The sequence below is a fragment of the Pleurotus ostreatus genome (genome assembly GCF_014466165.1).
Source record: "Pleurotus ostreatus strain PC9 chromosome Unknown scaffold_2, whole genome shotgun sequence".
NCBI lineage: Eukaryota > Fungi > Basidiomycota > Agaricomycetes > Agaricales > Pleurotaceae > Pleurotus > Pleurotus ostreatus.
This window is the reverse complement of record NW_023503157.1, coordinates 966,964-988,558: the sequence shown is the minus strand read 5'-3', so window position 1 is coordinate 988,558 and position 21,595 is coordinate 966,964. Positions and strand designations below refer to the sequence as shown.

Here is a 21,595-nt window from a genome sequence, read left to right as displayed (position 1 = left end):
AGCCATTCTTCGAGAGAGGGGTTTTGGGAGTATGATAGAGTAGGTGGAGGGGGAGTCCCCGGCATAGGGATTCTCGCTGGTTCGTTGCTGCCAGATGCGGCAGTCGTAGGCGTCTCGACACGCGGCTTAGGGATGTCACCATTCAGATACCCCTTTAATCCCCACTGTCCTGCCACGGCTTCGAGCTTCACCTTGAACGGGTTGAATGGCCGTATTCCGTCGAACTTCTCGTCGGCGGGTAGTTCCCATATTGTATTGATTACACCGGACATTCTTGCGATGTAACGATTTTCTTTTAGGGGTTAATTTTCAGTTGAGCTTTCGACGGTATTCTTTACAGCTTGTGCGCAAAAGTATACGTGTGTTGACTTTGTATATTGTAAGCGTTCAAGCAGGGCCCATAACCTGTAGAATGTGCACGATAAGCGTGAGTTCTCAGCGTATCGAGCAATATGTTCGAAGCTCGATATATTCCTATACAAATACATACCTGTAGAATGTGTACGATAAGTGTGAGTTCTACAGTGGATAATCAATAAGTAACTGGTCTGTAGACGGTATGAATATGGGATAAGCCTACCTCAGCGTATCGAGCAATATGTTTGAAGCTGAGGAGGCGGAAAGGGGTCGAAACGAAATTTATATCTACGGAACTGACGGAAAAGGAAGGTTATAAACTAAATAAGGAAAAGGAAGTAGCGCTTATGCGCTAAGTGGTCGGTGCGTGATCCTCTATTCTCCAACACATCGAGCCGCTCTGCGCTTCATTTCTGACAAGTCAAACATTTTCGATTTTTGATCCTATCATATTGCAAATACGGACAAATAACGTCCTGTCCACTTTCTTCCTCAACTTCTTTCACAAAAATTATGGCCGAAATCAGGAGTCTTTCAGTTTGCATAGAGGCGGCGTTGCAGAGGGACCCTACCTTTTTGGAGCACAAGGTGGAAAAGTCAGTGAAGACCAGCACTCGTAAGCATCCGCATTCAGCAGGATATCATATATGAGTCAGACCGTCCTTTTTGCCTAGATACATCGCAGGCATCTGAGGTTCTCGCCGAAAATGTCGAAATGGAACACCTCGATATCCTGGAGCGTCTGCGAAGACGCTATACCCATACCATAGGATCGCTTGTATTGGATTTTGTCCCGGTGACAGCGCAGGGTCAATTGTACTTTAATTCAGCCACATTGATTTTCCAGGTGAGTCCTGACACTTCCCCTCCATCCACCACCTTACGCCTCACGCATAGGATACTGAGGGTCTCAATATCAACGAGGTCAATGAAAGTCACATCAACAGCGCCCACCAAGCAAGGCTCCAGATTGTGTTGCGGACGACTCGCTCGATCGTATACGAATTGGCTGCTAGGAATAAGGAAGAGGGAGCGGAGATCAACCTGGAGGAGGTTAAAAGAATGCTAAAAAAACTGGAAATCAGGATGAAAGGAAGGCTAACAAACGGTATTTTCTCAGTATTTCCAGACGAAGGCCTGACGCTCCGGTCGGACGAGGCTTCAATTGAGGAGCTATGCCTAATGACTCTGGAGGACAAGACTAGTAAAGGGCTGGGGCAGGTCATCGACTTTGATGGGGTACAAGAGGGCGATGTGCCCAATTCGACCACCCTGCACGCCATGAAGCAGGTAAGTCCCTTGTCGGAAGTTGTTCTCTAGCTGATCAAGCCTTTCAGGTTTATACGCAGGTCGCCCTCTCAAATGGCAGCCTCGGCCTGATGACAGGGTTACGAAACGGCACCTGGGTCTACGGACACAACGAAGAGCCAAGGAGGTCTGTGCTAACGAAAATACTCATTAAACGTTGCTGTCTGACAAGCATCACCAGTGGAAATCACAAAAGGTGCGCTCCTCAGCTTTCATTTTCACCGCATACACCCTCAACTGAGCTTGCAGGATCCTATATGCGACGAAGAACCTGACTATGGAAGGACTTGGTGATGCCGAGCGGCTGAAAGTCCTTCTTGAGGCGGAGATATTGTGTTTCTTGTATGCTGTTCATGGCACTGAGTTTGGAAGGACAATCTTCTCAGAACCTTGCTTGGGCATTTTGCGTTCGTAACTGTGCCCAGTCGCTTTCAGATTTTGTAGCTCAGAGTGCCATTTGACATTTTAGCAAGGTCTCGGGAGACATGTCCCTTTCCCTGGTGTTCCAGTGTCGAGAATGCCATGTTGTTCATGTGGATGTTGGTGAGCCATAATTGCAAGTTCTAAACCCCCAACATGTAACCATATTTCACTTCGCAGCTCTCTGTCCTTTGCCTTCGAATCGCCGGTCCATCCTTGCTTCGCACGGGCTGGATCAATCTCCACCTTTGGGCATCGGATCATTTGGTGGTCCGGCTGCATGCCGAGCGCAGATCGAATTCTGGGTGGGATATCTGATTGCCACAATCCTCATCTTGTCTAATGAGAAGTCAGCTGGCGGCTCCCCCTTTTGCTTAAGACAGGCCAAGAACTTGGTCAAGGTGCACATGGCGCGGTCAAAACCATCCGTGGTATGAATCTTGTTGTCAAAATCGGGAGCGCAGATGTTATCAGACATGAAGCTTCTTTCTATCTACGAGCCCGCCCCCATCGCAACCTGCCCATGGTTGCTGACTTCGGCGCATTCGACATCGATGGTTCAAACAGGTGCGCCCTTGTACTGGAGCTTGCTAGGCCTGTGGATGACGCTTCCGTGTACGCATTCCTTGTTTGTTGCTTCATATCTGTGAACCCATTTGCTTTTGTAGGGACCCATACGAAATTTCCAAGGCCGTAGATGACCTCAACACTCGACTTCGTATTCACCATCACGATATATCCCTTGCAAATATGGTGAGAGGTATCGCCGATGGGAAGCTCAAGATTATCGATTTTGCGGAGGCTGTGGATGCAGAGGACTGCGATAAAAACTGTGACCGCGATTATATCAAAGTAGGGGCCTAATGCAGCCCAGACGGTGGCTCAATTAATATTATATGTGTCTCGCTCAGCTCAGAAACATGTGACGAAAACGGAGATGCCGCCAAAACGGTGTGTTGTGTTATGCTCATTAAGACCACATGTATAATTACTGGCCCATGTCGTACAAGAAATCATGCACTGTGCAATTAATTGCTATGTCCCACAGGAATATTATCACTTGGGAGCAGTCCGCTCAAAGGTGCTACGGATAGGAGGCCCCTGTGCTAGTCACGTGCAAAAGAACAACCAGACAACCCATCGAATAAGCGCCCAATGGCTGAGATGGCCGTCGAAGTGCGCAACCCTTTGATCCTAAAACCATTACCTTGTTAAGCTGCGCCCATTTGACAGTAATGGTTCCCACTACTTGTATTCATCATTTACGCATGCATTAGGACCTTTGGACGCAACGGGATGCCTGTTGGGGAAGACATGTCGAGTCAGGTCATATGCTTGAGGGCAATTTCCACCTAGCGATTAATTTTGGCTGTTATTCACAAATAAATCTTCAAATATTGTGCTTTTTAACAGAACACGGCACTCGCGGACGTGCCTCCTTGCGTGTGTTGCTGAATTCCGTGGTTCCACCCAGGCTGGCTATTTCTGGACTGCCATGTTTTTTTCACACACGTATTTTCGCCGCACGAAGTCAGCATTATATTGTCAATTCACCAAGAACTGTAGAACTTGTGCGAGAGTGTGCGAGAGTTTGGAAGAGTCGGATAGCGCCAGCCCGAGGACGTGATCATGTAACCGGATCTGTCACGTTCCTTCCAATGAGCTCAAGCGTTTCTGTGAGTACCGTCTAGTGATTCGTGAATCAAGCTGAAAATAGGTCCAATATCCTACTTTCTGAACCAGCCTCCGCTCTCGATTCGAAATCCTTGAGGCCATCCTAGACTGTCAGTTTCGCATCAAGCATGTGATGTGCCCTGTCGACCAGGACATGGAGCGAAATTGATAGGCCGAGATCGTGACTTTAGACAGTGTTAGAAGAGTAAATTGAAATGTATTTTACCTTCTCTCCTTGTATTCAATTGTCCTTGATCATGATCTCATAGATCTTCTATGCTACACAGCAGAGTTAGAATTGCTTAGAAGAACTAAATTAACAAATGATTCAGACAATTGTGCTATATGTGATTCACTCATTCTGCCATATATACAGGCAGTTCAACATCACCAGGGGACCCAAAGTTAAAAACCCCTAGCTACCCCTACAATGACAGGAGATCAGTCACGTGCGCTTTACTGGCAACTGCCTGCTGGTCTTCGGGGTGACGTGATCCAAAGTGTGCTTGAAAAAGGCAGGGTCCTGCAGGAACGCCATATCTATGAAAACCCTAAGACTGCTGGTGTTGGCCATATTTTTGTGAATAGATGGGTTTTCCGATGCGTGTTGCGGAAGAAAGCGGAGGGACATTATTTGTCTATATTTGCCTCCCTTTGCGATATGATACTTATATTGTATTTGGAGCTCCTTTACGAGCGACTGTCTCGGTGATTATGGGAGCTAAATGAAAATCGCAGGATAAAACTGCCCGCTATATTACCCTAAGTCTAAGTGTATCTTACCCTAAGTATATAGTAAGGTAAGGCTCCCCTTAAGTTTCCTAAGTCGTGGGCCCGCTGGATGGCCTTCCGTACTTTCAGAAACACTCAGGAGGTGGTTTGGCCTTCCAGGAGGCCCGCAGCGCCGCCCGCTGTATTGGAAGGGAACGGTTAGAAATTTAAATAACGGTGCGTAGATGGATCTTGCATGCTTACCATCATTCCCACTTCAGCGTGGGCAGCCAGGAAGGCCACGGCGACGGTGGTACAAGGGAACACTTGCCATTACATATGTGGGCTGCCTTGCCTAGCCAGTTAAACGGCGGGAGGTGGCATGGAGGCGCGTGAGTGAGAGTGAGTGAGTGAGTGACACTAAGTTGATTGGCTGAGTCGATGCAATAGAGCCAATAAAACCACCCACGAGTAACACTGGTGGACCATGGAGATAGGCGCCCCTGCATATTCCCTCGACACTGAATGGTGCGGCGATTCCCAGCCTGGCGGAGGTCTCGGAGGAGACTATTGATTTATTTGTGGAGGAGGGTAAGGCGGTTGGTGGGGCGGTAGTGTTAACTTGTCAGGGGTTTGGGGAGTATGAGGTGCCCAGAGTGTTCGAGGACTTGGGAGACTTGGGAGATGTGCTGGAGTATGTGGTTTTGGAGGCGGGACAGGTTCGTTGATCATGGATCATGCGGTTGGGTACTAGGTCAATGTCAGTATGCTCGAAGGTCAAAAATCTGGTCGAGCAGCCATCGTTGAATACTCTTATTATGATATCGCGCCTATACATTACCCCGACACCCAGAAAGATAGGGAATTTCCAGATGCGTTGAAAAAACTGTTGCCTTTCGCGTTGTCGAGGATGCGGTTCAATTTGTGAAACCCGTTAACGCTTTGTGTAAAAGGAAACAACGGCAGAACACAATAATTGCATCACGCGGTCCTTTGTCCTCGTCTTGTACAATTGGGACCAGCACGCACGCTTCAGTGTGGCTCCTCCTGATAGCCTTAGACGGGGACGCAATGCGCTGAAAGTAATCAAAGGTACTCCTCCCGCAGGATGCAATGTTTATCACAGTCCGCGGCATTTGCGCCCTTCGCAAAATCAATAATCTTGAGCTTCCCGTCGGCAACACCCCTCAACATGTTCGCGGAATCGATGTCGCGATGATGAAAGCCGAGTCGGATATGTATGTCTTGGAGTGCCGCGTTGACCTCCCATCTCTCTCTATCAAGAAATATAAGTTGACGAAGCTCAGCGAAACTAAGCTAACGCACGGGGTATCACGGATAGGATTCGCATATTCCAGGACGAGCATGGATGCGGCTGAGCTTTCAAAGTCAAAAACTCCAAAGTCTTGAAGAATGGGAAGGCCTTGGTACTGTCGAGCTTTGCTATACACGGAAGCTTCTCGTTTAATTATATCTGTGCGTCCGATTTTGACAACGATGCTTGTGCCCGCCACTCGTTTGACCGTACCATGTGCGCCGCTTCCAAGTTCTAGACCGATCTTCAGGAGAAGAGGGATTTGCAGGCTGGTACGACATCATTATGGGAGAATATCTCAAGACCCAACGGCACCAGTGATCCGATCGGGGCCAACGGTACAACCTGTGTACCCCGTGGTCTGTGCGTACGGCATGATCTGATGACCATAGATAAAGGCAGACGCGGCCCGTTCGAAGCAGCGATGGACCGGCGATTTGGAGGATCAGAACGGAGAGCTATCATGCCGATTAATGAACACCAACAAGCTTTAGACGTGACGATACTCTCACCAACATCCAAAGAAACAATCCCGCCTTGAAAAGGCACGATCCCTCTTTCCACGAAGGCTGAGCGCATACATTTGCTGAAGAAATGCGAAAACTACAGTTCAGACAAATTGGAGAGTTTGCTACGATTAGCGCTACTGACGTAGAATATTGTCGTCGGCCGACAAGTCACCAAGTGCACTTCGAACTACGCCAAAGGCGTCCAACACCTCCTGTAATCCCGGCGGGAAGCTGTACGGGTGTTGCACTTGAACTGCATGAAGAAAGCAGAGCACTTCGGCTTCAAGAATGACTTCCAACTGCTGAAACGGATCAATGCCCTTCGGAGTGAGGTTGGTCGTTTTGTACATGACGTTGGGCCTGCGTAAAATAGATGAGCAGATAGCAGCAGCAGTGAAATCAATGGAAAATACCAACCCCGTCTTCTGAAGGCCGTAAACCCACGTACCGTTTTTCAAAGCGGTCAATAAGCCGAGTTCACCTGTAGAAAGGAGAACCTGCGTGAAAACCTGACCGAGTGAGCGGTAATCGGTAGTCAGTATGCGGGAATAGTGCCTACTTGTCTGACGGCCTTTTGAGTGGCTTCCGGCACATCCGGAGTTTCCACTGCTCCTTGGATCATTGGGTGATCAAGGTCAACAGCTTCGCCGCTACCCATTCCAGGGCTTGCTTTATCTTCAATCGCCATCAGAACGAGCATGCGCATTTTCGGATCCTTTTTGAAGTCGACATAGCATCGGCCCTCACGCGAAACAAAGTCTCGCTGAGCGACGTTTGGGTGTGGACACGGATATTGTTGAGCTGCTCTTCAAGTTGATTCAGATCAATGTTTGCTCCGTTCTTGTTCTTTTTCGAGGCTTGTTCAAATATGACGAAGCACAATAGGTGACGGGCTAACTGCAATCGCGTATGGTGGCTGGTGTTGATGTCGCCTTCGTTACATTCTAGGATCGAAAGATTTGACGGCTGCGATAGGACAAAGGCCATATCTGTAAGAGATCATTGTAATGCAAGATAAGTAGGCTTCTACACGCCTTTAACAGATCTAATCCATCCCTTAAATAATTCAGACCCTCCGGCGTGGTTGGGACAAGATCAAACAGATGACAGCCTAGAACCCTTTCATATCTGACCCGAAGGTCATCTAGGATATCAGCCTTCGGTAAATGTACGTCCTGGGCTAAAATGTCGCTCGCAGTGGAATCGTCTGAAATGGTGTTCGTGATTCATGCGCAAATGGTGAAGCAAGGGCACGCTTACGGGTGCTCGTGCGCACGCCGAGGCCAACCATATGTTCCAGACATTTTAGCGATGTCTCTCTGAGTTGATTGATCGCTTCTCTGACGGTAGGGACTGTAGGATGCATGGGGTGTCGAAGACGTGGGTGTCGAAGACATGCGAACACTTTGGTGGCCTGATTGGTGTTCGAACCAAAGTCTAAGCGCCGACGAGCGCTTGGCATTCTTCCTCTACCACATGTACCACCACCAGCTCCTCCTCCTCCTCTGCCTCGACAACGAGAATCGCAGTCCGCTCGCACTCATCTTATCTCTCGAGTCTCTTCCACCACCTGTTCTCATTACTCAAGGGGAGCCACTTCGTTTTGCGCCAATCCCAGCGTACCTGTATCCGATTTACTGACACTCAGCTGTCGCAGCATGCAGATCTTCGTCAAGACCCTCACCGGAAAGACGATCACCCTCGAGGTGGAGTCATCTGATACCATTGACAATGACAAGGCCAAGATCCAGGACAAGGAGGGGTCTTCCCTGTCCACGAACAGAGGAGCTGAACGCATGGCGCGAACAGCATCCCACCCGACCAACAACGCCTGATCTTCGCCGGCAAGCAGCTCGAAGATGGGCGCACCCTCTCCGAGTACAACATCCAGAAGGAGTCAACGCTTCACTTGGTGTTGCGCCTTCGTGGTGGTATGCAGATCTTCGTGAAGACGCTTACGGGCAAGACGATTACGCTGGAAGTGGAGTCCTCGGACACGATCGATAATGTGAAGGCGAAGATCCAGGACAAGGAGGGATGAGTACAGTTTCTAACGCAGTGGAGTTTCTAACGACGCTGAAACCACTCAATCCCCAGCATCCCTCCCGACCAGCAACGTCTCATCTTCGCTGGGAAGCAGCTCGAGGACGGATGTACCCTCTCCGACTACAACATTCAGAAGGAGTCGACCCTTCACCTGGTGTTGCGCCTTCGCGGTGGCATGCAGATCTTCGTGAAGACCCTCACTGGCAAGACCATCACTCTCGAAGTTGAGTCCTCGGACACCATCGATAATGTCAAGGCGAAGATTCAGGACAAGGAGGGTATCCCTCCCGACCAGCAGCGTCTCATCTTCGCCGGCAAACAACTCGAGGATGGCCGTACTCTTTCTGACTACAATATTCAGAAGGAGTCGACGCTCCATCTTGTCCTCCGTCTTCGCGGTGGATTGTAAGCAACACATGAACGGTCTGTTCACGCTACGTCTTCCGCGGCCTTGGTTTACGGTGTCAACGTTTTGGGAAGTTTCTTACTACACACAATGGATTTCGTTTGAAATGAGAGAAATTTTTAATATTCACTGTGATGGCATGAAAGAGTTAAACTACGACACATACTACTACCATTCGAGTTCTGGGTCATAAACGTAAACGCGCCGCCTTGCTGATGCTCGTTCATCCGTTTCCGACCTCCAGAGCGTGTTTTCTGGGTCTCTTGCGGGTGCGAGGTCGTTTAAGGCCGTTGGGATGCGTTGGGCGCCAATTCGATGGGTAAAACCCATCGCCTGTCGTGCCACAAACATTTTAAAGTCCGAGGGAGCATTCATCTTAAACACGCGTTACAAGCGCCATGTTGCCCCTGTCCCCCTGTCCGCCTCCTCCACTCAATCTGTCGGATCGGATTCCAGCCAAGTAGATTTATTATCCCGTTATCGGCGCAAGGAGCGCGCTATAACTAACGAATTGGACAAGTTCTGGAAGCTGCCTCAAGAAGATATGGATTCATGCGACCCGATCAAGTGGTGGTACAGCCATCGACTTCAATTCCCTAATTTGTAGCGCTGGTGAAATGTGAAAGACTGGGTTTGACACGGATGTGCGTAGGATGAGCGTAGAGGTGTGCGGCTTGCTTTAATAGTCTTTTCGAAACTGTTTCGTAACTAGCACCAAGTGTGACATTCCGGTCTTCCTACCACCAACACCACCTACTCGACGCCAGTACCCACCGTAAACCCATCATCGCTGCCCACCAACCCTCAAAGTCCGCAAGCATCTCAACGTTCAACGTCAACACTCAAATATTGATATTGAGGCCTCATTAATCATTGTCGATCGCAGACGGATGTGAACAAGCCGACGTGGACCTTATGGCATTGTTGTGAGCACCTACCTTCCCTATCTCCCATCACATTTCTCATTCTCATTCCACAACCGCCTCTTCCTGCGAGCAAATCGTTCCCCGGAACTTCCCCTGTACGTCCATCCCTCCTCTAGGTAGGTACTTGTGGTGTGCATGGTTGGTAATAGGCGGTCGAGTGATGTGACGGGCGGCAAGAAGATAATCGCCTCTTCTACTGCGTGCGCGCGTGCGTAGTCATGGCCTTGGTTGAAGTCGACTGGTGTGGATTTTCACTAACGACGATTGTGTTAGCGCGGAACTGCCTTCTTTCGTTAACATTCGCCTGTTTACTTCCCCACTCTTTGTCCCTACTTTCCCCGCTCGTTTCGCCATTTCCCCGCTTCTCGTCTCCCCATTCAGCCATTCTCGGCTGCTCGTCTCATCTCCTTGGTCAATATAGTGTCGTCGTCGTGTTCCAATGACTATCCCCGTGTAATGTATATCTTCTCGCAGCCCTGATGACTGTTCTGGGACATTCTGGGATGTAGTGGAGGTGGATTGGATGTGGAAGGGTCGGATATGTGTTCCCCTTTTGGATTCTTTCTTTTTGTTTCGTCGCTTACATTCCACCACATATTCTTCATTGTTGTCGAGACCTACGTGGACGCGCTTGTGTACGTAGTCGTTGTGGGTGGTGTCTGGGCCCTTGTGAGGGTCGTGGCATCGATCGGCTTCGTATTAACCGCTGGTAGAGCTGGGCGGATGAGACTGCGTGCGTTGACACAGAAATGCGTCAGATTCGCATGCGTTCGTTCGACAGAGATGAAACATACCTTTGATCTTTTTCGTTCGTGTCATTCCATTCCCTCGCCTCTCGATTGGTCTCCATCAGCCGCAAGTCGATTTGATTAGATTTGATTCAAGTCGAGTCTCCAGCGAGCTGCGCAAGCTGGCTAGATGGGTAAATGTGGATTAGATATACGTGAGTCATCGCTAGAGCGTGTTCTTACCTAATTCTGGTCGGGGATGGGCTTGGCGTAGGCGCAGGTTTGAGAATCGATATGGATGGAGTTTGGAGTGGATGGGCTGCAGAGTGAGCATGAACGGATGGCTCGCTACAGAAAAGTGGAAGGAGGGAATCTGCGGCAACGACTGAGCTGAAATGAAGCAAAGGAGCACTTACGAATCGAGTCCAGCACCGTTTTGTCGAGTCAAGGAGGAGTGACTCAGTGGGGATGGAGAACTTGCTGGGTTGGAAAAGAGATCAAGAGCTCAGGACACTTGAGATTTGGAAAGAAGAGGCGAAGTAGAGAGGCGAAGGGGAGGTGACACCACTTACGACAGCCAGCGCACGAGCCAGTGAATGGCGACGAGAGGCAGCGAGGGGAGAGAGAACGCGCAGCTGCATGGGATGACCAAGGCCACCACAGGATCCATTGCAGCGAATTTTCACAGATTTTTAAGTCAGTTCAGGTCAAGTTGTCGCAGCGCGGCTGCTTCTTTGGTGAGATGGAAACAGCGACAATTTCATGTCTGAGGCGCTGTCCGTCAGCAGATATGTGCCCAATTGATGTAATGGCAGGCTCGTTACTGAAGACATCGCCGAGGTCAACTTTGAAAACACCGTCAGTCTTCATGCGCTTTCGTTTATTCCTGCTTCGCGACATTGGTGGTAAGTATTCGGGGAGTTTGGGTTATCCAGAACGATACCCACTGTACTATCATGTACCCATATTCCGAGTGTCGTTTCGCCATCTGCGGGCCCTTGCTTAGCTTATGTTGAAGCCAGGGCATGGAAACCGATTTCTAGATGAATCTGCATAATCAAGATTAAAGTCAGTTTTATTTCAGGGATCATATATTCAGCAATAACATACGACCAAGGTCGCCGCTTGATCCAGGATATTGAGAAGAATCTTCGATGGCAGCAGCTAGGGGTTTGCTAGGGGCTCAAGCACATGCTGGCCGTTTGCACGTGCTTCAGTTGAGAACGCGCCCGACCGCGTTTTGGGAACATCACGGCGTATCACCTACAGCATCGAAGCATGGCGCGTCAAGGCCTAAGAATGGGTGGTGGTAAGTACTTATCCTGCTCACTTCATCATCTTGGTTTCAAACACACCCCGGATCCGACTTTGGACCTGGGAGTGCCCTTTTTTCACTACGCCTGGATCTGACCTTGAAACTAGGCATTTCACCTCATTTTCCCTTGAATATTTCCAACCCTTTCCATACTCATAATGCAATCTTACTTACCTTTTCCTGGCCCTTTCCAATTCAGAACGCACAACTAGGTCGGGTGCGGCCTTTTCTCCATGGCAACTGCCCATAATGTACAATGCACCCATCGACCTGGGCAAGATATTGGACGCGGCAATCACTAGGGGGGGATCTTGAGCAACCAGATCCCGGCGCGTCCGACCCAGAGGAGTTGGCTCAGGACTCCGACCTCTCTGATCCATCCGACTCATCATCCAACATGCATTTGGATTGTGAAGGGGGCAGGGATGGGCTATGCGCTGCTGGCGCAAAAATGGATGGCAAGGGTGGAGGTAACTGCGGCGCACCACCACAGGGGACGGGCGCAAAGACTTTGTCGACTTTGTCAGCCACCAGCCACCAGCCAAACTCCAAGGCTCGCTATGAGGCAAAGAAGCGCGTCAAATATTGGGAGAAGCGCGCCAAAGCATTGGAGCAGGTGGGGGCATCGGTCAAGTTGGTTTCAATCTGTCGCTGGGCACAATCCCGCCAGGTACCTGCAGGAATCAATCTCAGGGAATTTGGCCACACATCCACTGCCTACCTTGGCATACACGGCCAGGGCTTCATCTAGAATAGTTGGAATCAAATAAACGCAGATTGATAGCATTTGCTTGTTTTGAGATGGGGCGGAGTTCGACCGAGTGTCAGACCCAAACAATGTAGCTTGGGGTCACACAGGGCGGATAATCCCGTCTGAGACTGAATGGGGCCACAACCGAGATGGGCTGGAATTCAACCTGCGCGAGCACCCGCGACTTGCCTCCCTGATTGATAATCGATTTCCCTCCTCGAGGCTCTAAGCTGAGGGCCCAGCTGCTATCAGATCCACGAAAACCGTTCTGCATCATGAAACTATCAGAACCTCGAGGTATGTACGAGTTCTCTTCCTGGTTTCCGTTGGTTAAGCCCTTTACAGTGTGGAAGTCGGAGGGAGGCAAATTTATGTGTCTAGCCTGCAAAGACGGACGCCAGCGTGACTTGCGAAGTGCACTGCGACACGAAAATATCAACGATCATCTCACTGCGACATCATTTTATCTCGCTCCAATTGAGGCTGATTCAGTCTCTGCCACATTTGAGTCGAACTTCCACTCTGAGATCCCTAGTGGCCCTCTATCGATGGCGCTCCAAGGTATTGCAAGTAATTCTACAAATTCGCCGCCACCGCCTTGCTCCAATCCTTTCGCTCCAAGTAATGTCCACGAGCCGTTCCTTGACTTTGGCGTGCTTGGAGACGAACGGTCAAACTGGCAGCTCGAACCTGCAGGCTTCGATTCCGCAGTATCTGCAAGCGCGGCCTCCCTTGAAGACTGGCTGGCAGACCAACGGTCAAACGATGGTAGCAGCGACGACAGCAGCAGCCAGGGGGATGTTGATAGTGACACGGAGACTTGTAAACCATCCTAACCCGCGCTGTGAACAAAGCTAATCCTGATTCAATCATTTGTAGTCGATTCCGAAATTGCCTTGGGAAGGCAGCATGCCCGGTATTCAAAAACGTTCGAGAAGGAAAACCCCAATTGGTTTCCTTGGCCGGACAAGGAGGTTAGTAGTGCCGATTTTCTGAATCGGGTAGAGTTTTCTGAAGGCTGACTCACTGGGATTAGACATGCATTCTGGATGTTTTGCGCCACTTACCTGGTTCAATGTTCTCGCAAACACAGTACGAAACGATATTATGGACGATACACTCACTTGGTGTAAACAATGTACCAACAATTGATGCTATAAGATCTTTTGAGGCGGAGATACAGCGACGCTGCGGTATTCGGTCGTTAAGATTTGAAGGTAAGAAGCCTTGCCAAAGATGCCGTGTTTAAACACAACCACACAGTCTATATGGGGGTAATGCACCATGAAATTCAGGTTTGTGGTCCTTCATCCCGTCGTATTTCAATTTGAAGATGTTTGGGCAGAGCTACATTATTGCGAATGCAAGACAGCTAGGGTTTGACAACATAATAGGTTTCAATGCCAGAGAGAAGGTTTTGCGAGAGGCCATTAAGTTGAAGTGTAGCACCGCACGAGCTCAGCTTCGCACAAATGTAAGGCTGTAGTTGAATAAATTTGGCTATTCAACATCACTGATTGTGCTTATCGTAGATCATCCACACGATCTCAGGAAAGAAGAGATATCCATTGGACAGGGCGACAGTCTTTCTTGCTGAGAAGCTTAAGCGGGGTGGAGTTACCAATAAGCTCAAGGTTGAATACATTCTCCGAGTCGCCCTTCTGGTAAGTTTGTGACCATGCATTTGAGTCCATCATAATCCTATTATTATTAGCGGCGGTTTGCTTCGGATGATGCTCAAGAGGACACCAGGCGTGGAAAACAGCAACACGAACAAGATGAAGAAGATACCGCAGGTGATGACTCAGATGGGGAGCGGCCAACCAAGCGTAAGAAGAAAAATACATTCTGGGACCGGCGCGATGCCTACATTGCAGACAAAATCAAGCGCAATGGCAATCAGATGGACAATGCGGGCTGGAAGCTGTGAGTACATTCACATCATGCTTTACTCCTGGCTGCTCATGCTGGTATCAAAGGTTCTTAAGTAACCTTGTACAACAAGACATCGAACAATGGGGGCCCCTAGACAGTCATGTGCGTGCTGAGGCACTGCCAATACCTTCACCCTCGAGCGCTTCCCCATCATCCGCAAGACATGTCAGCAGTGCAAGAAGCCTACGATATTCAGTACCGCCGGCATCCGATGCTTCTGTCTTTTCCTCCGCTCTTTCAACTCCTTCCCCACTTCCGCAACGCCCATCTGCAATGTTTCCGGTTCATGAAGACTATACTTCACAAACTCAGCATCCTTCTAGAAGCAATATACACTCTATCATGAATTAGCTCGCTTAGATGTACTTCGTGAACAGCCTTAGACACTATGAATTGAATGATTTCACACTTATTCTTCTCAATAAGGAACAAATAACAAGGGTGCAGCAACGGAATCGGAAGCTATGCCGAGACCCAAAGGCCTAATCGGGCACTCCCACGTGGCCCACAAGAACTGGTCCTGTATGAGAATGAAACGGAGATGGCACTAGGATTTTGTAACCTAGCCTCCAATTGGGCTGGGCAAACTCCAGATAATCTCGGGATTCACTTGAGACAGGTCCAATCTCGCGTGGTTGACGACTCACTCCAGTGAATCCCTGGCTGTGTATGCGACCACCCGCACTCGCCAAATCAGCAGATCGCCAAGCTGCAGCAGAAGGGGTTCACCCTTCTTCCATGGGATGCAAGGTAAGGAGGCGCCACTAATTTCAATGGAAAAAACCTTACCTCACCTTGCCAGGAACGGACTCCTTTTGTTAGACAAGCAGGGGCATATCTTTGCGGGCGCCACTAGTTCCAGAGATCCCGGATGGGTCCAAGTCACCACTGATGCCTTCGACATGGTATCTCACACACGCCGGGCCTGCGCCTTCATGCGCAAGCAGTTGAATCATAGGAGGGGGAGGCTTCCCGCCCTAGCAAGGGGAATATCGTATGGGGGCGGCCAACAGGTACCCATGGCTCTAAGAAGCTTGAAGGTCAACGACGCAGCCCTGAGCCACCTGATGGACAAGCCATCTATTAGGCATATTGCTGGGCTTCAGTCCCAACTACTCCACACATTTGCACCTAGGCTAGGAGCGTACTACAAAGAAACGCTGAATGCACTCCTAGAGTCACAACCGGGGCTGGCTTGTAATTTCCATAACAGCGATTTTGCGTGTCTTACCGTAAACTTTGGACCGAATACCATATGCTTGGACCACACTGACTTCGTCAACCTTGCAACTGGGCTATGCGCCATCACTGCGCTAGGCGACTTCGATTCCAAACGAGGTGGCCATCTCATTTTTTGGGATCTCAAACTTATTCTCGAGTTTCCCAATCCAAGCGAGGGAACAAAGGGCATCACTCACACAATATTCTGCAGGAGGGTTATTTCGATGGGTTGAGAATGGATTTTGTAGGAACATTGATTGTACCCCCTCCAACAATCCCAAGGGCAATGGAGGGGACCGATGGGTGAAGGGGTTGAGTATGTTCGATGTACGCTCATAGGCTGTTAGATCAGATACATTGTCGACTTCGTTTTGTTCGTCAAGCCTAAGCGGGGCACTCTTAGATTCATTTCCAGACATTCAATTGATGTCCTTCGCAAACTCATCAGCGGTTCACGTGTATCGGGAATTGATCTTTCGCAAATTTATCAGCAGGAACGTGTATCAAGAATCAATATCCCGCACGACTTGTGCTGCTTGCCTTCGCTGACTCGTCGGCTCCTTTCGCTTTTTGCTTTTTGCTTGTCCATGTCAGGGTTCGTCTGTTCTTGGCGCCGAGTCGTTGACCTTATTCATTCCCCTCCCTTCGTTCCATCCCCTTCGTTTCAGAAAGAACAAGGGAGGAAGGGATAGGGGAAGATAGGGTGCAGTTCCTAATAGGGAAGTAAAGTAGCGCCTAGGAAATAGGCGGGTGTTACAAAAACAGTCAAACCTGTCCGTCGTTGTTTGACATACCGGCAACTTGCACCATGTCCAACTTGCCATTGGAAGCCATGCCTACATCACGATCAACAAGACCACGTTGGCGCGATAATTGTGTCGCCCGTGTCCACTCCGTTTGCCCCCATGGCGCATTCTGCCTCCTCGGAAACCACGCCATGGCTAATGGCGTGGAATACACTCAGCTTGTCCCAAGAGCGCTCTCCTCAAACAATAAACTCGTGAGTATCATTGCGCACATCTCAATACGCATTCCAGATGAACAAGCTGGAGCGGTACTGGGGCATGACGCGCCGCACTCTCAATCTGGATACTCGTTACAATGTGTTCCCATGTAAGCTGTCACTGTGTTCTCTGTTTCAAGTTTTTCTCAACTTCTTTCCAGGCAGTAGCGGACTGCATGTGTCGCATGATGCATCTGAATGGGGCCTGCTGCCTTTGGACAATATAGTAATGCAATATCACGATTCGCTTACCAAATTCCACTCGCATTTTCTTGCTGAGTGAACCGATTTCCACAAAATTTCTGTACGTTTTTGCATCTATGTCCTTCTATCTTCCATGTCTGACAATTACTTAGGATGGCCATTTCTTGTACCGATTTCTCCCTCTCCGCAATATGGAGACTGCCACTATTACCCGCTACCTCCGTGTACCCACTGCAGAGGATCCCCCACTGCGCCCTGAAGATGTTGTAAATCACTTCTTCCCTTTTGACTCCATTCCACCTTTGAAGTCCCATATTCACCCCAAGTTCGCCATTTTCGAGCTTGGACTTCAAGTCTCGCACTTGCCCTTAGATGTGTACCGCTCACTGCTTACCACTACTCCAGTTATATCCTCCGTTCTTGACATCTATTATGCTTGGACCAGGACTCCTCCCACTCGATTTCTGGAGGACACAGTGTTCGACCCGCCGCCTGGTAGCAGTGACTGGAGACAGCAAGGATGATGAATCGGGAGGCGATGACGACGATCCCAACGACAAAGACTGGAGTGAGGCTTCAACCATTCAACGCCGAATCAGCAAGCGCAAGTGCAAAACACCTACGCCACCTTCCCCCTCAGCTCGCCCAAAGAGGTCCCGCCCCATGGGCGGCACCCTCCGTGCGATACGTAGCTGTATTCCTCTCAGCAATCCGCCTCTGCGCATCAAGGAGTGGGTCCACGGGACACAGCTGGCACTCGATGCAGCAAACAGCAGGAAGGTTAGTCTTGGACAACGATGACCCAGTTGATGCCTCTAATGCTGATACTTTGCTTGCAACCCAGTTGCTCAGTAACAGGAGATGCCTGGATGGGGAGAAGCCTACTACCAAGAAGCGCAAGATCTCATAAGTACTGCGTGAAGAACCCTGCGTTATTGATCTGTAATACAAATCTCGACCTTATTTCCTTGTATTCCCTTGCGAAGCTTTATAAGGATCCGTTAGGGGGGTAACCTTAAGCGACTCTGAGACGTATACATGAGGTCTAGGTGGTCCGCAACGTAGAATAGCGCGTTACGCAGTTTGAACAGGAATGGCGTTTTGGACTCTGTCTGCATCTTGTACTCAATTTTACCACTGCTTGGGACAAAATGAAATGGTATGGGTACGTGAGGAAGACAGTCTAGGCAAGTAGGTCTGATGGTAAGTGCGTGAACAGCCAGTAAATGTCAATGAAATGGGAACATTTGAGCAGGGGGAGAGCAAATATTGTAGGTAAGTGAGCAGTATGTGTGGTATTGTGTTGGCATTGCAAGTGAATGGATGTGAGGAAGGTGAGCCAACGGGGGTGTAGCAGCTACCATGGCCACTCATCTACGGCAAAATGGAGTCAAAGCTACCACCAGGGGATCAAAGGGACTTACTGGAGACGGTGAACACCCAGATGTCGGGGTTGACATCTTTGGTGTCCAGAACGGTGAGCTTGAGGCGGAGAATGCCCGAGACAACACCACCTTGGAGGTGGTCAGGCTAACAAAGTCAGTAGGAGAATATGAATCGGAAAGGTAAACTGACTCACCAAAATGTTACCTGCCAAAGTCTCCTTAAGCCCGTAAGACATGTTGGCATTGTACACGTGTATGTGGAGAAGGCTGGATGAAATCTCGCCTTCAGCTGCTGGATAAAGTTCACCGTCAAATTATGCCGGATTGTTAGACATGGCACTGGTCTAGATACTTCCCAATGTACGTGGGGACAACGACGGTGCAAGATTGCAAAGCTACATCAGCAATCCATGAACTAGCCTAAGTCCTCCAGAATATTGTAAGGGTCATGTTTTATCAATCGTCCATAATATCTCCACGCCAGCCCTTGTGGTCCGAGACGACAAGCTTTTCTACACACCTTTGTCGTCTCTTTGTGGCCCACACTATCCGCACGAGCAGTCAACTCCGTCTTTTCGGAATAGGAGGCCCCTGATTTACGTCACGTCTCTCACCATCATTTGGCCATAGGTAATACCCATCGAATAAGCACTCAAATTCAAAGGCCGAGATGGCTGTTAACGAAGCGATTAATTTTATATAGTGCCTGCACTGGTTCCAGCAGATTATAGCCAGCAGTATTTTCTACATCAAAATAAACACCAAAGATACAGTCAGCTCGTCGTCTATCATCCGGGACTGTCAGCTTCTGCACCAGCAGTGCCAGAAGCGGTGTATGGCCTTCCGGGAAGGCTATTCTATGTTCCGTTTGAATGTGTGCATGATTAATATGCCTAATCCCATGCCAGACAATAGACCAAGACCTCCATATGCAGAAATAATTGCAAGTTACAACGACTACAAAGATAATCTACAGACCGCTTTTTGGCCAAAATTCCGTTGCATTGGAAAGCATGCTGAGGCCTTTTTGCCAGTGAGTGGCACGAGCCGCATCACATTGAGCCTTCAATGCAGGATCTCGGCTAGCCTCCCCATCGCGCTGCTTGTCAGACGCAAGCCCATTCTCTACCCAGCAGAAGAGCGTGCCCGCAGAATATTGGGTGAGGCTGTACCTTTTTTCCCCATCTCCAATGAGGGTGTTTGAATGCCTCATCACGGCCGACTGGATGAGGATTGTGGCGCCAGGTGGAAACCCGATCACCAGCCCCAAGTTCCAAAGGACCAGGTGGCCACCGCAATCAGGGTCAAATTGACCAAGGGCGGTGACGGCACACCATCCCCATGGTAGGTTGCCACTGTCGAGGTGGGGGAAGCACACAGTTTGGGGGCCCATATTGAAGGTCATTTCCGCCCAGGAGGACTTATCAAAGTTTCGCTGCAGGGAGGGATGGCCAGTGAGTAAAGCCTTCATTGTTTCGCTGTAGTAAGTGTAGGTGCGTGGGGAGTATGTAGCAAAGCCCTTGTTCTAAAGATTTGTTCAACTATGTTGAACTCTTTCTTTTCTTGACGGAATAAATACCTGAGGGCCGGCTCCAGAGAACTTGGAATATGTGAGTGTTCTGTTCTTTGGATGGTCACTTGTTAGGGCAACGCTAATACACAATAAGCGTACGCGGACCCAACAAGAATCGGAGCAAGAAGTAATAAGCTGAAGAGGTGAGAGTTGAGGAGGAAAGACGAAGACGCTGACTTAGGCACTGTATTAGTGTGATTCCCAAGAGAACGAGTTAACGTCTCTGGGTATAATATTCGGTCTTATATACTATTGTACATGCATATCCCTCATGTCTATCTACACGCCGTAGCCTGTCGGCTTTCCATGGAATGCTTAGCACATCACCGTGAGGCGTGATGTCATGTACTGCGCCCATGCGTCTACGGCGAGGTTCTGACTAAGGTTTTTAGTAATACGGGCCGGGGTCGTAAGCAGTCTGTGGTAAGTTACTACGTGTCCGTCATGTGATATATAGGGGAAAAGGAAAAGAGAAAGTCGAACCATAACATCACCCCCCCTCTACGACTCGTCAACTCCGTTTGACGACATTATTTCTTCGATATGAGCACTACCAGCTCGAACGCCTTCTTCCTCTCGTGGCCTATTCACCGACGTTTTCTTTTTGTTTTGGCCGTCTTCCTCGCCCTCGTTATTGTGGGGGCTTGGGTGGGTGCCATAGTCTGGTTCCTCCGGTTCGTAAATCTTGGTGTCAGTTACGAACGTAGGCTCAGTAAAAACGTGTCGTGGTTTAAAGCCAACGAGATCGAACGCTACGGCGGCGATCCGCCTTGGTGCGGCCGCATGTTGCGAATGAAATGCTCGTATTCGCTCCGGTGCGTGTTTTAGGCCTGCTTCCGGCTCCCAGGAGTCGTGTTCAGGGGTATAACCTTTCCATCTAACCAAGTATTCCAGCCGTCCGCGTCGGAGTCGGCTGTCTAGGATGTCCTCGACCTCCCACTCGTTTTCGCCCCTGATGATCACTGGTGGGGGCGGTGGAGCTTGTTGTCCTGGTATAGTCGGGGCGTTGGCCTTTTCGGTTCGATGGGTGGAAATGGTGGGATGAATAGATAGTTTTTTTGGGAGTTTTAGTGTTATTGCGTTTTTTGTGGGTACCGCGATCACCTCATACGGCCCGATTTTCTTTTGCTCCAATTTACGCGACGGCCTGGTCGTGTTTAAGTTATCCGTGAAGATAAATGCCTTGTCCCCTACTTGATACTTCGGCATTTCTCCTACTCGTCGGTCCGCGTATTTTTTCATCTCTTCTCCTGCTCTTGCCAATGCGGACCGCGCCTCCTCCCACGTCTGCTTCATTCGTTTCGCGAATTCGTCCACCGCCTCCACCTTGGACTCTTTCCGCGGCTCGATGCCCATCCGGGGGTGTTTTCCGTAGTTGAGGTAAAACGGGCTCTGCCTGGAGCTCGTCTGGGTTTTGTTGTTTAATGAGAACTCGCAGATGGCCAGCCATTCTGCCCAGTCGTCCTGCCTGTGGTTGATGAACATTCGGAGGTAGGTTTCGATTTCTCGATTCGCTCGCTCCGTCTGTCCATCCGTCTGCGGGTGAAAGGCCGTGGACAGTCTCGTTTGAATTCCCAATAAATTATTTAGTTCTTTCATCACTTGTGATGCGAACTGGGGTCCCCGATCTGATATGATGGTGTTAGGGAGTCCGTGAAGTTTCCAGACGTTATCCCGGTATAATTTAGCCAACCCAAGGGCTGATAATTCCTCAGTTGTTGGGACGAGACGAACCATCTTGGTGAATCGGTCGACGACTACTAGGATCGCATCGTATCCCGACGACTTGGGAAGTTTGACGATGAAGT

The 21,595-nt window shown here is 49.5% G+C and overlaps 6 protein-coding genes across 6 annotated transcripts; 4 read left to right on the top strand and 2 right to left on the bottom strand.

Moving 5' to 3' along the window:
- Nucleotides 1-870: 870 nt before the first annotated feature.
- Nucleotides 871-2,949, top strand: PC9H_003106 (uncharacterized protein; the record flags this gene model as incomplete). Its single annotated transcript, XM_036772703.1, has 10 exons — nt 871-973; nt 1,032-1,204; nt 1,255-1,647; nt 1,695-1,792; nt 1,847-1,861; nt 1,915-2,076; nt 2,135-2,208; nt 2,266-2,355; nt 2,436-2,700; nt 2,754-2,949. 10 exons carry the CDS (start codon nt 871-873, stop codon nt 2,947-2,949), a joined length of 1,569 nt encoding a protein of 522 aa, XP_036634176.1.
- Nucleotides 2,950-5,556: 2,607 nt separating this feature from the next.
- Nucleotides 5,557-7,660, bottom strand: PC9H_003105 (uncharacterized protein; the record flags this gene model as incomplete). Its single annotated transcript, XM_036772702.1, has 9 exons — nt 5,557-5,746; nt 5,797-6,054; nt 6,101-6,243; nt 6,298-6,371; nt 6,437-6,654; nt 6,712-6,791; nt 6,854-7,036; nt 7,081-7,283; nt 7,555-7,660. 9 exons carry the CDS (start codon nt 7,658-7,660, stop codon nt 5,557-5,559), a joined length of 1,455 nt encoding a protein of 484 aa, XP_036634175.1.
- A 4,311-nt stretch (nt 7,661-11,971) lies between these two features.
- Nucleotides 11,972-12,466, top strand: PC9H_003104 (uncharacterized protein; the record flags this gene model as incomplete). The annotated part of the gene is made up of 1 exon (XM_036772701.1): nt 11,972-12,466. The coding sequence occupies one exon, from the start codon at nt 11,972-11,974 to the stop codon at nt 12,464-12,466; it is 495 nt and encodes a 164-aa protein (XP_036634174.1).
- Nucleotides 12,467-12,741: 275 nt separating this feature from the next.
- PC9H_003103 (uncharacterized protein) lies at nt 12,742-15,855 on the top strand (the record flags this gene model as incomplete). The annotated part of the gene is made up of 10 exons (XM_036772700.1): nt 12,742-12,763; nt 12,812-13,288; nt 13,346-13,440; nt 13,503-13,683; nt 13,762-13,940; nt 13,999-14,130; nt 14,181-14,392; nt 14,446-14,503; nt 15,102-15,151; nt 15,204-15,855. 10 exons carry the CDS (start codon nt 12,742-12,744, stop codon nt 15,853-15,855), a joined length of 2,058 nt encoding a protein of 685 aa, XP_036634173.1.
- Nucleotides 15,856-16,430: 575 nt separating this feature from the next.
- PC9H_003102 (uncharacterized protein) lies at nt 16,431-17,739 on the top strand (the record flags this gene model as incomplete). Its single annotated transcript, XM_036772699.1, has 6 exons — nt 16,431-16,622; nt 16,660-16,735; nt 16,787-16,851; nt 16,982-17,182; nt 17,235-17,609; nt 17,674-17,739. The coding sequence occupies 6 exons, from the start codon at nt 16,431-16,433 to the stop codon at nt 17,737-17,739; spliced, it is 975 nt and encodes a 324-aa protein (XP_036634172.1).
- A 91-nt stretch (nt 17,740-17,830) lies between these two features.
- Nucleotides 17,831-18,450, bottom strand: PC9H_003101 (uncharacterized protein; the record flags this gene model as incomplete). Its single annotated transcript, XM_036772698.1, has 3 exons — nt 17,831-18,012; nt 18,254-18,359; nt 18,409-18,450. 3 exons carry the CDS (start codon nt 18,448-18,450, stop codon nt 17,831-17,833), a joined length of 330 nt encoding a protein of 109 aa, XP_036634171.1.
- Nucleotides 18,451-21,595: the final 3,145 nt, after the last annotated feature.